The sequence below is a fragment of the Piliocolobus tephrosceles genome, chromosome 3, assembly GCF_002776525.5.
Source record: "Piliocolobus tephrosceles isolate RC106 chromosome 3, ASM277652v3, whole genome shotgun sequence".
Taxonomy (NCBI): domain Eukaryota; kingdom Metazoa; phylum Chordata; class Mammalia; order Primates; family Cercopithecidae; genus Piliocolobus; species Piliocolobus tephrosceles.
In genome coordinates, this window is record NC_045436.1 from 6143120 (window position 1) to 6159027 (window position 15908).

The following is a 15908-nucleotide window of genomic DNA, read 5'->3' on the forward strand; positions in this document are numbered from 1 at the left end:
CTACACCAATCGCTGTCCCGGAACTTTACGGCGCTCCTCCGAGCGTGAGGAAGACGCCGCACTTCCCAGGCCCCACCACCCGCGGCTCCTGCCCGGAGCCCACAGCCCAACGCCGGCGGCTGGGCGCTGCCGAGACCCGGGGCGCACGCGATTGGCGTCTGCCAGTGCGAAGACTGTGCCGCCGCCACAACCGAGGCGCCAAAGGGGGACGCCCGGCCTCTGGGCCGCTGCCCGCGCTGTCTCTTCGTTGTTGGGAGAGCCGTCCGCTCAGGAGGCGCCCCGCCACCGGCGCGATGAGTGCCAACGAGGACCAGGAGGTGAGCCACCCGACTCAGGGCCCTCTCCCAGCGCGGGCGCGGCGCGCAGCCTCGGGCACCGGTGAGACCTGGTGCCCGGACGGGCTGCCCGGCACGTGCCCTGCGCCCTCGGAGCCGGCTGGGGTGCCCCGAGTTCCCCAGGGTCCCACCCAAGCGCGCGTGGATGATCAGGAGTCCGCCTCTGCCTCTTTTCCCCCCTCATTTTTCATGTTTGCAAATCCTGGAGTCTCCCCTAGTTTCCTTAATAACAGGGATGAGCGTCCTTGGTACACGATCCAGTGCTCTTGGCTCTCCTTGAATCCCATGTGTTCAGTGCCTGTTTACTGAGTTAGGCTGATCACCTTTAAATTTTAGTCTGGTCACCTTTTTAAATCTCTTGGCTAGTAGAGGGCTAATTGAGTTAGTTACATTTCTCATGGAAGAAAATGACATTAGTGATGCTTCTGTCCATATTGTTTGGGGAAATCTTTTACCCGTCTGTCTGTTTTGAGCATTTATGTACCACCTGAACTTACGGTTTATGCTCAGATATTTCCTGGTGAGATGCCATTTTGACATTGAATCATGCAATATTAGAGTTGGGGGTGGGTGCCACAGGCCATCTTTAGGGGAACCTTCTAACTTTGATAGGTAGGTAGATGACAGCCGCAGGGCTGTACGGTAAGTACGTGGTAGAATCGGGACTAGAAACCAGGTTTTACTGGGTGGTAGATAAGTTCACTGTTAATTTAGAGTATAATGCTTGAAATTTACTACTTTCACATGATAAATGTAATAGAATCTCTGGATTGGAAGTTAACCTTTAGAGAACCCAAAGTCCAACAAGCTAGCTAGTTGATATCTGAATCTCTTCTAAAATATTCTTGCCTGGTAAATTTCTAAGTGAATGCATTAATAGCTTTGTCTCTCTGCAAAGCAAAGAAAATACAGTGTAATATTTCTCAGAGTTTGATCATAGTCCCCTACCTTAGAACCATTTAGATGGTTGCTAGAAAACATATGCCTGCACTCCACCCCAGACCTACTGAATCAGAATTTCTGTGATGGGCCCGGGAATCTCCAGTTTAACAGCAAAATGTCATTCTTCTTTCAGGTGATTGATGTTCTGATCTTTGAAGATAGTTTCCTGCCCAGTTTCTCAGACCTCTTCTCAGATGAAGTGGTTCCTTTTAGCTTGTCTTCATATATCCATTCTTCGTTCATTTCTTCACTATCTGGGAATCACATGTCTGTGGACAGATTTTAATCTTTTAAATGTCCTGTTTCAAAATTGTGGCATCATGCTGTTTTGTCTAGTTAAATTTACTGTCAGCTAAAATCTTTTGAGTGCTTTATACAAAGCAATTTGTCTTTCATCTTCAATTTCTATATTTAGGTAGCTAAGTATTAATACAAGTTCTACTTAACCTGCTAAATTTCATCATTAGCTTCCTTTTCAAAGACTTTTTGGGTTCTTATTCTGCCATCAGCATTATTCACTATCCCAACAAATTGTCATCCACAAATTTCATAAACTTGCCTACTATTTTTGTACCTGTCCAAGTCATTAATTAAAATATGGGAAAGGATTGGGTCAGGAGTAGTACTGTATCTTGAGTAAGGTTTTTGTTCCAATCTAATCTTAGTTATTCTTGAATCCAGCTTGAATTTCTGTATTTTTTTTTTTTTTCTGTAAAGGTAGCAAGAGAAACCTGTGAAGCCTGGCTGAAATCTGTATAGTCGGTGTTTTATGCCTTTCTTCATTGTGCCAATCAAGTTTCCCTTTCTAAGAAGGGTATATCTTGTTTTTCATATGCTTGCTAGGTCTTAGGGACTACTCCTTCATCTCCCAGTTCCTCACACACTATTTCTTCAATAATTTCTTTTTGCTGTTGTTATTGCTGTTTTTGAGACAGAGTCTCGCTCTGCAGCCCAGGTTGGATTGCAGTGGCCTGATCTTGGCTCACTGCAACCTCCACCTCCCGGGTTCAAGCGATTCTCCTGCCTCAGCCTCCTGAGTAGCTGGGACTATAGGTGCCCATCACCACACCCAGCTAATTTTTGTATTTTTAGTAGAGATGGGGTTTCACCATGTTGGCCAGGCTGACCTCGAATTCCTGACCTCAAGTGATCCGCCCGCCTCAGCCTCCCAAAGTGTTGGGATTGCAGGCGTGAGCCACCACGCCCGTCCAATAATTTCTTTTCTAAAATGTTGGCTGTAGATCAAGCCCACTTTCACCATCTTTAGTTTGTAGAACTCATGACTTGCATCTTTTTGAAAAACTCAAACGTGTACCCAAGTGCAGTCTTTCTTATTTTCTCGGGTATTCATCAGTGATCACAGTGATGCACTTCTCAGTTGTAATACCAAAATGTTCCAGAACTATGTCCAAGCAAGGATTACTAGTTACATTTTCTCTGACAGTCCTATCTCATCGCGGGGAGATACTTGTCAGCCTTTTTCTTAGTTATTTTTCTTGCCCTTAGGTGTTTTTTTAAAGCTTTGTATCACTGTGGGAAGGATTACATATAAAAGAAATGTGTGGGCCAGGCGCGGTGGCTCAAGTCTGTAATCCCAGCACTTTGGGAGGCCGAGAGGAGAGGCTCACGAGGTCAGGAGATCGAGACCATCCTGGCTAACACGGTGAAACCCCATCTCTACTAAAAAGTACAAAAAACTAGCCGGGCGAGGTGGCGGCGCCTGTAGTCCCAGCTACTCGGGAGGCTGAGGCCGGAGAATGGCGGGAACCCGGGAGGCGGAGCTTGCAGTGAGCTGAGATCCGGTCATTGCACTCCAGCCTGGGCGACAGAGCCAGACTCCGTCTCAAAAAAAAAAAAAAAGAAAAGAAAAAAAAGAAATGTGTGTAAATAATGGGAAAGTATCGTTTTTCATAGTTCTTATCTTCAGGTTTAATGCTGTTTGCACCCAGGTTCCTCTTCAGCAGAGAGCTGAGAGCACTTGCTCTGGAGTGGCTTTAAACGGAGACTTCTTGCCTCCGTAGGAAGGAGAAAATAATAGGAGCCTCTTGACAGGGTTGATGTGAGAAGTCAGTGCGATAATACATTGTACAGTGCTTAGCAGTGCCTGACACAGAGTTTGAAAGTATCATTGCTAGTAATATTGTCATGTGCTGCTGCGTGCACCTGTGTGGTAAGTATCTAAGGTTATGTAAGTTAGTCAAGCTTTACATAGTTGAGTGGGCTTGAATGAGAAAGTAAAGACCCTCTATTTCTAGTTCATTTATGCCACTAAACAAAACTCATTCAGTTCTTTATTTCAGATGGAACTAGAAGCATTACGCTCTATTTACGAAGGAGATGAAAGTTTCCGGGAATTAAGTCCAGTTTCTTTTCAATATAGGGTAAGACATGGCATGAGTAAGAGCATTTAGAACTTTGCTAGAAAAGACTAAAAGTGGCTAAAAATGCTTATTTTGTTTTTTAAACTTGTTTAAATTTATTATGTATGTATTTTCTATAGCATTTAAAAGGAAACATCACCCAAACGTCAGTCATGTTTAACATTTGAAAACTTAATTCAGAAACTTTTAGAAAACCAGGATAAACTTGTTTTTATTGTACCAGAATCATAAGCTGTTAGAAATGGAAAAAACCTTAAAAATTATGTGATCTTATCTTTAACATAAAATAGTAACAGTAGGGCTGGGCGTGGTGGCTCACGCCTGTAATCCCAGCACTTTGAGAGGCCAAGGTGGGTGGATTACGAGGTCAGGAGATCAAGACCAGCCTGGCCAACATGGTGAAACCCCATCTCTACTAAAAATAGAAAAAATTAGCCGGGCATGGTGGCCCGTGCCTATAGTCCCAGCTACTTGGGAGGCTGAGGCAGGAGAATAGCATGAACCTGGGAGGCAGAGCTTGCAATGAGCCGAGATCACACCACTGCGACAGAGCGAGACTCTCTCAAAAAAAAAAAAAAAAATAGTAACAGTATTTTATTTTGTAAATAAGTCATATAAACCTTTTATTCAAATGATTATAAGTAGGTGGGGCACAGTGGCCCACACCTTTAATCCCAGAACTTTGAGAGGCTGAGGCAGGCGGATCACCTGAGGTCAGGAGTTCAAGACCAGCCTGGCCAGCATGGTGAAACGCTGTCTCTACTAAAAACACAAAAATTAGCCAGGCATGATGGTGCATGCCTGTTATCCCAGCTACTTGGGAGGCTGAGGCAGGAGAATCGCTTGAACCCAGGAAGCGGAGGTTCCAGTAAGCCGAGATTGTGCCACTGTACTCCAGTCTGGGTGACAGAGCGGGACGCAAAAAAAAGCAAATGATTGTAAGTAGCGGAATGGGAAAGTTTTTTGGAAAAGATTTACAGTTATTGTTAACATTGTCACAGTTTAAACTATGAGAAATGATCCTTATGCAGGATCGATGGATGACCATCACAGAAAATAAGTTTCTGTTCTCAATTCCCTTTCAAGCTTAACAGTCCTTACACCATCTCCAAGTATATAATGACCAGGCACCTCAAATGTCCAAAGTTAACAGTGGAGCTAAGTCCTAGGCCCTTCTATTTGAATCCAGTTGCTACTCTCTCCTTAGCAAATGGGAGGTTGAGAATTTCCCTATACTTTCCTAAATGTCTCATTCACCATGGCAGTGATTTAGAGCACACTATGCAGAATGCTGTAGGACACTTATATGTACTGTCAGACAGACACTGATGTGACCTATAGCATGGATTTAAGAGGAATGAGACGTGAGATTAGGAGACAGCGTGTTGAAAGTCAAAGGGTCAGGGGTAAAGTTCTGCCTGTCCTAAGTCACACCACTCAGTTCTTGCACAGAATAGTCTGGTAGCCTCCTAGTTGACTTCCTTGATTTAGTACTTTCTTTAGCTTCCCCCTTATACTCCACCATTAGTCCTCCAACAGTACTAGCTGGCTGTCTGAAACATTTGTCATCCCATTCTCTTGTTCAAAAATGTTTCTCCATGGGTTCCTCTTGCCTATAAAATGAGGACTAAATTTTTTCACATGACACTCCAAATCCTTCTGTTTGTTTCTGTCTCTCCAAACTTTCCCCACCACTCTCATGCGTTAGACATAATGGGTTGTTAGATTTTCCCCCATCTATTTTTTTCTAGTACTGTGCTTTTGCACACACTGTTTAATCTTTCCCTCACCTCAGGTCCATTATGCCCCTGCCTCTCCTTTAAGGCCTAGCTCAGGCCTCCTCTGTGACACATTAATATTTGGGCCATGTCTCCTGTGTCTGCTCTGACTTTGAATCAGAATTAGCCATTCCCCATTTCTTCATACTTTGTTTTGTTACTTTGGAATTATTATTCATATTGCAGTTTTGTAAGTTATATAAACATCTGTCTTGAAGATAGGAATGGCCTTTTCTGTATCTTTGTATCTTCAGTACCCAGCACACTGTGAGGCATGTGATAATTTATTCCTAAATGCATGAGAAAGGACACAGTGATTGCATGAAGGGGTAACTTTTATCACTTTTTATCATCTATGTTTAAAACATAAACATAAACCAATGACATCTATTATGGAGCTAATCCTTATCCAGATCTATCAGTAGATCCCTACATTTATTTTAATAACAATACAGAGGAGATTAGCATAGCCCTGGGCAAGGATGAGATGTTGATTCATATATCATTCCATAGTTTTACTAGAAAATCACCATTTTGCAACCACCAGTATGATAGTTGATTCAGTTACCGTTGAGGACTGTTAATGAAGGCTAAAGCCTTTGGGTGAAAGGTTGTTGAGAAACAAGGTATTCATACCTTGTTTTGTAGAGTTGCCCCACAGATGATGATGATTTTTTTTTTTAATAGAGACGGGTCCTGCTATGTTGCCCAGGCTGGTCTCTAACTCCAGGCCTCAAGTAATCCTCCCGCCTCAGCTTCCCAAAGAGCTGGGATTACAGACATGAGCCACATCACCCAGCAAGATTATTCCTTAATTACAAAATGAAAAGGTTTACATTGAAGAGATCTGGAGAAGATCACCTTAACCATGTGATCAATCATAGTGTCACCAATGATGAGATTCTGGAAGATCTTGTGTGCCTCCTTATATGATGCTATAGGAAGATGCCACGTCACCTCTATAGTTTTCTTACCAAAAATGTTTAATTTGAATGAGTTCAGATCTGGGGACATTATATAAGAAAACTAGCCTGTATTATTTTTGGTTTAAAAGGCAGGGGAAGCCAGGCACAGTGGCTCATGCCTATAATCCCAGCACTTTGGGAGGCTGAGGCAGGAAGATCACTTGAGCTCAGGAGTTCGAGACCAGCCCGGGCAACATAGGGAGACCTTATCTCTACCAAAAGTTTTTTAAAATTAGTCTGGCATGGGGCACATGCCAGCTACTTGAGTGACTGAGGTGGGAGATTTTTGTTTGTTTTTTTTTTTTTGAGACGGAGTCTTGCTCTGTCGCCAGGCCATAGTGCAGTGGTGCGATCTCAGCTCACTGCAACCTCCGCCTCCTGGGTTCAAGCGATCCTCCTGCCTCAGCCTCCCGAGTAGCTGGGACTACAGGCACGCGCCACCACGCCTGGCTAATTTTTGTGTTTTCAGTAGAGACGGGGTTTCAGTGTGTTGGCCAGGATGGTCTCGATCTCTTGAGCTCAGGTGATCCGCCCACCTCAGCCTCCCAAAGTGCTGAGACTACAGGCATGAGCCCCCATACTCAGCTGATTTCTTTTTTTATTTTTTCACTTTTGCCACAGACTCTTGCTCTGTCGCCTGGGCTGGAGTGCAGTGGCACAGTCTCAGCTCACTGCAACCGCTGTGATCATGCCACTGCACCCCAGCCTGGGCAATTGAGTGAGACCCTATCTCAAAAAAAAAAAAAAAAAGGCAGGGGAGAAGGCTGGAGACTGTTCTAAATTAAAGCAGAATAAAGAGGCATAGCAACCCAGTGCAGTCCGTGATCCCTCAATGGATTATGGATTTGTGGATTGGGATGATGCCTATTAAAGGACACTTTAGATGTGATTGGGTAGTTTTTAATATAGTTTATGCATTAGGTAGTATTTTTGTACCAATGTTGAATTTCTTGGGTGTAATAATGATCTTGTGGTTATGAAGAAGATTGTCCTTTTCTTAAGATACTTTACTCAAATATTGAGGAAATTTCATTACCGTTAAATGTTTCAGCAAAAACCAAAGGGGGAAAAAATCACACTGGGAGAGGAGGAGGAGTTGATGCTATGGTGGAAAGGGGGATGGATAAAGTAAATGGGGCAAAAAGTATTTGGTGAATGAGATCAATGTCAGTGAGTGTTCATTATACTATTTCAATTTTTCTTTAAGATTAAAAATGTTTAAATAAAAAGTTGACAGAGCAAAAGAAGGGTGTCTTTATTCAGAAATTGTTATCAGCTGAAGGCATTCCTTTCCCTTATCCTTTGCCTTTTCCTTCTTTCTCTCAGTTTTAAATTTCGTTTTCTTACCTCTTGGGGTTGTGCCTCTTGGGATTTAGCAGTTGGATAACTTAAAACAAAGATGAGGTGTGTCGAGTTTGTGAATTACTTTTGTCCATTCTCTTTCTGTATCCCACGGATAAGTTGATGTCTTACTTTCATCCTCAGAAAACTGGTGAAAACACTAAAAACTCCCTAAGATGTAGGCGTGGTACTAGAAAAGGTGGTAGGCTGGTTAGGGACAGGACATGGGCATAAACTGAACCTATGAAGTCATGCTAGGACTAAATTAAAATCAGACTGTCCTGTGACTCCTTTCACCCCTGCTCGTTCCTAGCCTGTATCCCTGGACTTTTCAGAATATTACATTTCTGATCTGAGCATGAGTATTGGAAAGAATTCACCCTTTTGAAGATTATAATTTAGTTTTCTGTCTTTTTATCACTTTTTACAAGCCTAAGATTTCCCCTTCTCTTCAGATAGGTGAAAATGGTGATCCCAAAGCCTTCTTAATAGAGATTTCCTGGACAGAAACATACCCCCAAACAGCTCCAATTCTATCTATGAACGCTTTTTTTAACAACACCATGTGAGTAGTGTCTTGTTTTTACTGCTTTTCATTTCACGCTCTGTTACACTTTTCCCTCAGCAAGGTTTTTTTGCTGTGCATTGTAGATCGTCTGCTGTAAAGCAGAGTATATTAGCCAAGCTGCAGGAAGCAGTGGAAGCTAATCTGGGAACCGCGATGACCTATACATTGTTTGAATATGCCAAAGACAATAAAGAGCAGTTCATGGAGAATCACAATCCCATTAATTCCGCAGTGAGTGTGTGATTATTTTTTTGCCAGATTCTTGTGTTGTTTTGGTTTTGCTGTTAGTAATAAATTTGTACTAGTTAATATATATTCAGAATTGGAAGAAGACTTTGTTAAAGTGAGAGTTACCCCTGAGTTAAATAAGAACAATGAATTTCAGATTTTTTCTATTTAACCTAGAAAATTATATTATATTCTCTAGATTTTTATCCTTTATCAAAGACCAGTATTTGTTTAATCTCTTCATAAAGCTTAGACAGCTAAGGGATCTCTTATGCAGTGCTAAAATAAGTATGAAATTGCTTTCTCCATGAGGCTTGTTTTGTTGTAAGTAGTCTTGCCACAGTTCAATTTGTAGGTGTTGCAGCATATGGAAACTTTATTGAATAGAAAAAATTGTTTTATTATTATTTCTAGAATAGTTTTAGGAAATATTTCTTTCATGGCCTTAAACATCTGTGTATGAGACCCCTTTGCACCACGTCATGCACTAAAAGACTTTGAGTGGTTCAGTATAATTTAGTGTTGTCTTGTGAACCCCCAGTGGTAAGCTTTTGGCAGCAAGGCCTGTCTTCTGTTTGAGCGGTTTTGGCTTTCACATTCCCAACAGGGCACAGAACCCCAAGAGGCAACTGGAGGAGCAGTGGAGGGTGGTAGCTAAGATCATGGACTCTGGGCTAGACTGCCTGGGTTCCCATCACTGCACCACTTACCAACTCTGTGACTTTGGGCAAGTTTCTTAATCTTTCTGTGCTCAGTTCCTCATCTGTAAAATGGGGGTTATATAGTATCTACCTCCTAAGATTGTGGTGAGGATCAAATGTGTGGTATATGGAAAACATTTGCAGCAGTGCTTAGACCTAGTAAGTGTTTTAAATTTTAGCTATCATATACCCTGACTGCATTAACCCAAATGTCTTAAATTTTTTCTTCTGGAAACCAGGATGTTCTAGGTAGGCACATGTGATTTTTCTAAAGACATGTTTAAACTGTCAAATATTCACACTGAGAAACAGCTCTGTAAAGAAAAAAAAAAAGGTTTTAATTGAATTTCCAAATAATAGCAAGTTAAGTGAATTGTAAAACTACCTTACAACCTCAGATCTTTAACATAATGCTGATAATCAGATCTTCCTTCCCAGGATGTTGGTTATAACAATTGAACTAATATGACGTCCTTTGATCTGAACTTTTAAAAGAGTGAAACCAATAATGTGTTAAGGGCACCTGATTTTAAAAATTAATCATACTAATACAGGATTCTTTTATTTCATAAGTGTAAAAATTATCAACCCACTTCAGGGTGTAGCTGTATTTAGTGTAACACAAGTTGTAAGGTATGAGGCTGATAATTGTTTCTTTTTTTTAGACATCGATAAGCAATATCATCTCAATTGAAACTCCTAATACAGCCCCATCAAGTAAGAAAAAAGACAAAAAAGAACAACTTTCAAAAGCCCAGAAGCGTAAGCTGGCAGACAAAACAGGTTTGTGTGTGTTTCTTTTCTCTTTTTTTTTTTTTTAGACTGAGTCTTGCTCTGTCGCCCAGGCTGGAGTGCAGTGGCATGATCTCAGCTCACTGCAACGTCCACCTCCCAGGTTCAAGCAGTTCTCCTGCCTCAGCCTCCTGAGTAGCTGGGACTACAGGCACACGCCACCACACCCGGCTAATTTTTGTATTTTTAGTGGAGACGGGGTTTCACCGTATTGGCCAGGCTGCTCTTGAACTCCTGACCTCAGGTGATCTGCCTGCCTCTGCCTCCCAAAGTGCTGGGATTACAAGTGTGAGCCACCACACCCGGCTGTTCTTTTTCTTTTATAACCCAGATAAATGGATTGCTTTTTAGTGTGATCTGGTGGATATATCTAGATTAATTCTCTACTCTTTCTTGGAGCATTTGGGCCAGTGAACTTTTGGGTCACATATGTATATTGAAAATATTTCGGGAGGCTGAGGCAGGAGGATCGCTTGAACCCAGGAGGCAGCCGTTGCAGCAAGCCAAGATTGTGCCACTGCACTTTAGGCTGGGCAACAACAGCAAAACTCTGTCTCAAAAAAAAAAAAAAAAAGAAAATCTTTATTACTACTTCATCACAAGAGGTCGCCATTTGAAAAAAAAGGTAACTGAGTGGCAAAGTATAAATGAGTCTAGAGGTTGAGGAGCATTCAAATAGTCTACAAAAACATGTTCTACCTGGAGTTCTAACATGTTTGGGATTTTGTTTGCCTCTTTATTAGCTGTGTGTTATTAAAAATTTTTTGAAATACAGTTTTCATTTGAAATGAATACTGGTATACCATTAGGTGTTAGTGTGATAAATAATTTAACATTTTTGCCTGTAGTTAACTTATTTATACAACAATAATATTTGAGAACAGAATTCTCATATGTTCTAAACAAGAATTCTTTAGAAGAAGATTATAAACTCCAGCTCATAGCAACAGTAATATTTGATTGCTTTTCTTTATTTAACCTGAAAACTTGCAAATTGATTAACAGTCTGTAAACTTTTTCACCGGGCAAATGAGGACATTGTCATTTGTATCTATGTGTGTGCTACTATGTGAGGTTAAAAGTTTCTCTTGAGAAGAACAGACCCTTTTATTTTGGTGAGGGCCTTTTTTTTTTTTTTGAGACAGAGTCTCGCTCTATCACCCAGGCTGGAGTGCAGTGGCCGGATCTCGGCTCACCGCAGCTGCCACCTCCTGGGTTCAGGCAATTGTCCTGCCTCAGCCTCCTGAGTAGCTGAGGCTACAGGCATGTGCCACCACACCTGGCTAATTTTTGTATTTTTTGTAGAGATGGGGTTTCACCATATTGGCCAGGCTAATCTCAATCTCCTGACCTCGTGATCTGCCCGCCTCGGCCTCCCAAAGTGCTGGGATTATAGGCTTGAGCCACTGCATCTGGCCTGGTGAGGGCCTTTTAAATGCCCCTTCTTTTGCAATGGAATGGCAGGTTTTCTGTGATTTATGTTCTATTTAATGTCTGTCTATGGCAAATAGCAACTCTGTGTTTGTCCCCAAAATACATTTTTGAAATGGTAATGGTTTGTGAAATAAAAAAAATGTAGGAATTCATTCTACCTAATGTCAGAGCAGCATTAAAGTATAAAGACAACTGAAGCAGTAAGTTGTTAGCCATTACAGTCTGTTGTCAAGAATTTGGTTTATCTCTCTTTGAATGTTGTAGCATCTATGTCAGTGAGGTACTATTGCCTTCGTACATGATGACCTGTGATCACTCTGTTTCGTTAATATCTCCCTACCTTCATCTCTTTGATGATGCCCACCTAAAGCCATTGCCCTCCTATAATGACAGTATAGGAGTTTGTGACTTGGAGCTTTCATTCTAAATAAAATTTTAATGGGACAACCACGGCACTGTGGCTCAGTTTTAGTTAACCAAAACTGGGATGTGCCCCCTATAACCAGTAACCAGTGGGATACGATTCTTCTTGGCATGAAAGAGAAAAGAACCAATAGCATCTAAAATTGAGCTCCAGTCATATTGCTTCTCTTCTATAAGTATCATGGGTTAATTTCTTTTTCCCTAGCTGGAAAATTCATATAATGGACTTATTTTGAGTGTAAATTTTGAAGGTTCATAAAGTTGAGACATGTGTGTTATACATCAAGCATAAAGGAAATCAAGCCATTTTAAATTGAAGAATTTTTAGATAGTATTTGTTAAACTATTCTTTAAGTTTGAATATTCTGTTAAAGGAATAAAAGCACTTTGTACATGAATGAATTATAAGCTAGTTTCCAAGCAATCCCAACAGATTAAAGCCCTTTTTAAAGAATGTTAGATTAAATAATGAATATTTTATCAGAGCATAGCAACTAATACATAAGTTAGCCAGCCCTCCTCTTAGTCTTGAAGCCAAGCCAAACATATATTTGTGAGTCCTCCTTTCTTAAGCCTAGCTTCTGGGTGTGAAACACTAATTTATTAAACAGAGCAATACAACTTCTTACTTAAATAAACAGTGACCTTATATAAAGCAGTAGCTTCATCCAAATGCATGAAACTAATAAATGGATTAACTGCTCTTCCTGGCATTACCAACGCATCTCCGTATTTTTTCCTTGAGATCAGGTTTTGTCTTGGATAGCAATACCATAAATATAAAAAAGGAGTATACCTAAAATATTTTGCAAGTATTCCCAGGAGAACAGTATCGATGCATAATGATAAACTCTTTTTCCAACTTAGTAATATGTCATTTAAATTTTTAACCTATTTGTGTACAATAGTATATAAAATCTTATATTATTACATATTATTTAGAATACTAATTTAAAGCTAGCTGGTTGGTCTTAGAAATAAAGTTACTATTTTTTGTCTTCTAGATCACAAAGGAGAACTTCCTCGAGGCTGGAACTGGGTTGATGTTGTGAAGGTAGATAACATTTATATTCTAGTCTTTGAACTTGTTATGATTATTACCAGCAAATAATGAAATTCTCATTTTTTGTTTTCCCCTTCACAACCTTTGAAATTTACTGGGATGTCTGTTTCTTTTTTACATTCAGCATGTAAGTATTTTTGAAATACCTTTTACATTCTTCTCTTCCCTACACTCTCAATTTTAGATCCTTTTTTTTTTTTTTAAATAATGGAAAATTTGCAGAAGTTACAACTACAAGATAGTATGACTATGTAAGTACATTTTAAGAATGCAGATGCTTAGGGCACAGTGGCTCACACCTGTAATCCCAGCACTTTGGGAGGTCAAGGTGGTTGGATCACCTGAGGTCAGGAGTTCAAGACTAGCCTGGCCAACATGGTGAAACCCTACAAAAATTAGCTGAGCATGGTGGCACACAACTGTAGTCCCAACTACTCAGGAGGCTGAGGCAAGAGAATTCACTTGAACCCAGGAGACGGAGGTTGCAGTAAGCTGAGATCGTGCCTCTGCACTCCAGCCTGGGTGACAGAGTGAGACTCCATCTCAAGAAAAAATACTGCAGATTCTTAAATATGACTCCAAGTTATCAACAATACATGGAAACTGAAGAAAACCAGATATAGAAAAGAATGTTTTACTTTCTTAGTAGAAATTACTTTTAAGTTTTTTGTTTTTGAGACAGGATCTTGCCCTATCACCCGGGCTAGCTGGTGGCATGATCACAGCTCACTGCAGCCTTGACCTCCCAGGCTTAAGTGATCCTCAGCCTCCTGACTAGCTGGGATCAAAGGCATGTGCCACCATGCCCGGCTAATTTTTTTTCGTTATTTGCAGAGACAGATATGTTGCGCAGGCTGGTCTTGACCTCCTGGGCTCAGGTGATCCTCCTACCTCAGCCTCACAAAGTGCTGGGATTACAGGCATCAGCCACCACACCTGGCCCCAGTTTTTGTGGGTTTTATTAAGGACAGATCTTAAACATAGTTGTTCATCATACCAAGAACAATTTTCTGTTTTTGTTTAAAATTGTTTGCTTTCATTTTGAATTTATCTGCCTATACGTCTCAAATTTTTCTTGTATTAGCTGTAGTTTCAAATACGTTAAACTAATTTTTAACACAGTAAATTAATTCTCTTTGTAGGACTTAATGAAATAAATTTTGCATTCCATTTAGTGCCACAACTACTGTGAGAAGTGTTTAATGTGATGCAAGGGTAGTTAAAGACTAGGATTTTAGTGAGGACCCACAAATACAGGTAATTTACAAGCAGTGTGTTCTTAAACCTTTTTGTTTTTTGTTTTGGGTTTTTTGTTATTGTTTTGTTTTTGAAGACAAGGTCTGGTTCTGTTGCCCAAGCTAGAGTGTAGTGGCATGAACATGGCTCAGTGCAGCCTTGACCTCCCCAGATTAGGCGATCCTCTCACCTCAGCATCACATGTAGCGGGGGCCACAGTACCCAACTTTTTTATTTTTACTAGAGACAGGGTCTCACTTTGTTGCCCAGGCTGCTGGTTCTGAACTCCTGGGCTCAAGTGATCCTCCCACCTTGGCCTCCCAAAGTGCTGGGGTTACTGGCATGAGCCACTGCTCCTGGCTTTTTTTTTTTTTTGAAGTTGAGTGTTGCTCTGTCACCCAGGCTGGAGTGCAATGGCCTAATCTCAGCTTACTGCACCCTCTGCTCCTGGGTTCAAGCAATTTTCGTGCCACAGCCTCCCAAGTAGCTGGGACTACAGGCATGCACCACCACACCTGGCTAATTTTTGTGTTTTTAATAGAGATGGGCTTTCGCCATGTAGACCAGGGTGGTCTCAAACTCATGGCCTCAAGCGATCCCCCTCGCCTCTGCCTCCCAAAGTGTTAGTATTATAGGTATGAGCCACGGTACCCAGCCCTGGCCATTTTCTTAAACTTTATGTGAAAGCCAGCTGTTTGTTCCATGGAATGCATTTTCTATTGAAACTTTAAAATAACCTTAGTGCTCCCAGTAGCTAGTACAAAATTATTTCCTGGGAGTGGGGCCCTAACTTACAATTGGAAGAAACGCAGTGTTTCTTCCTCCGCTATATAAGACAGCTGTATGAGTGAAACCTTTCTGGCATTCTCTCATTTTCCCAGGCCGTTCTTCACTGATGCTCGATGGATACTCATGTGTCCTACGTGTACCAACATAAAGCCTAACCAGCTAAATTCCTTCTTTCCTCCAAATATACTGTGCTCCAGGATGAGTAATTTTTTTAGTCAAAATGTTGCCTCTCTCAGTGCAGCTCTAAGCCGAAAGTGAGAAGAAAAAGAATCTGATCTAAAGGTGTTGATAATGCTCCTCCTTCCCTAGCTCCAGAAGTTTTTATTTTTAAGAGTCCCTGTTAATATAAATAGAACTCCAATTTGTTACAAAGAGTAAAATTCAAATTATCCAGTAATCTTGGGAGATGAAAGAAGTTTTTTGTTGTTTTTCTTGTTTGTTTGTTTTTGAGACGGAGTTTCGCACTTGTTACCCAGGCTGTAGTGCAGTGGCGCAATCTCAGCTCACTGCACCCTCCACCTCCCAGGTGCAAGTGATTCTCCTGTCTCAGCCTCCCAAGTAGCTGGAATTACAGGTGCCTGCCACCACGCCCAGCTAATTTTGGTATTTTTTAGTAGAGATGGGGTTTCACCATGTTGGCCAGGCTGGTCTTGGAACTCCTGACCTCAGGTGATCCACCTGCCTCGGCCTCCCAAAGTGCTGGGATTACAGGCATGAACCACCATGCCCAGCCCGAAAGAAGATATTTTTAAGGAGGTTACCACTTAGACATAATTTGGTCTCTGAATCTATTATGCTAAGCCAGTAGTTTCCAACTGTGGGCTTTAGACCCCTGGGATGTCCCTGAGGGACTGTCTCAGGGGGTAGGCAAGGTCAAAACTATTTGCATCATAATACTAAGATGATGTGTGCCCTTTAACCCTTTTTTTTTT

At 41.3% G+C, this 15908-nt stretch overlaps 1 protein-coding gene and 1 non-coding gene across 4 annotated transcripts in view; both read left to right on the top strand.

Annotated features, from left to right (window-relative positions):
- The first annotated feature begins 26 nt into the window (after positions 1-26).
- The window catches only part of RWDD4 (RWD domain containing 4), a 19229-nt gene continuing 3347 nt past the window's right edge, over positions 27-15908 (top strand). Inside the window, exons 1-7 of one of the 3 annotated variants that reach the window (XM_023220940.2) lie at positions 27-317; positions 3578-3658; positions 8198-8307; positions 8394-8541; positions 9905-10022; positions 12893-12942; positions 13076-13078. In XM_023220940.2, the coding sequence (XP_023076708.1) occupies positions 294-317; positions 3578-3658; positions 8198-8307; positions 8394-8541; positions 9905-10022; positions 12893-12942; positions 13076-13078 (534 nt within the window). In that variant the 5' untranslated portion in view covers positions 27-293. Of the gene's footprint in view, positions 318-3564; positions 3659-8197; positions 8308-8393; positions 8542-9904; positions 10023-12892; positions 12943-13075; positions 13079-15908 lie in introns of all 3 variants that reach the window. The other 2 variants (XM_023220941.1, XM_023220942.2) reach the window with 2 other exon arrangements.
- Positions 5849-5953, top strand: LOC111548524. Its single transcript, XR_002733451.1, has one exon. It is a non-coding gene; the product is annotated as a U6 spliceosomal RNA (small nuclear RNA).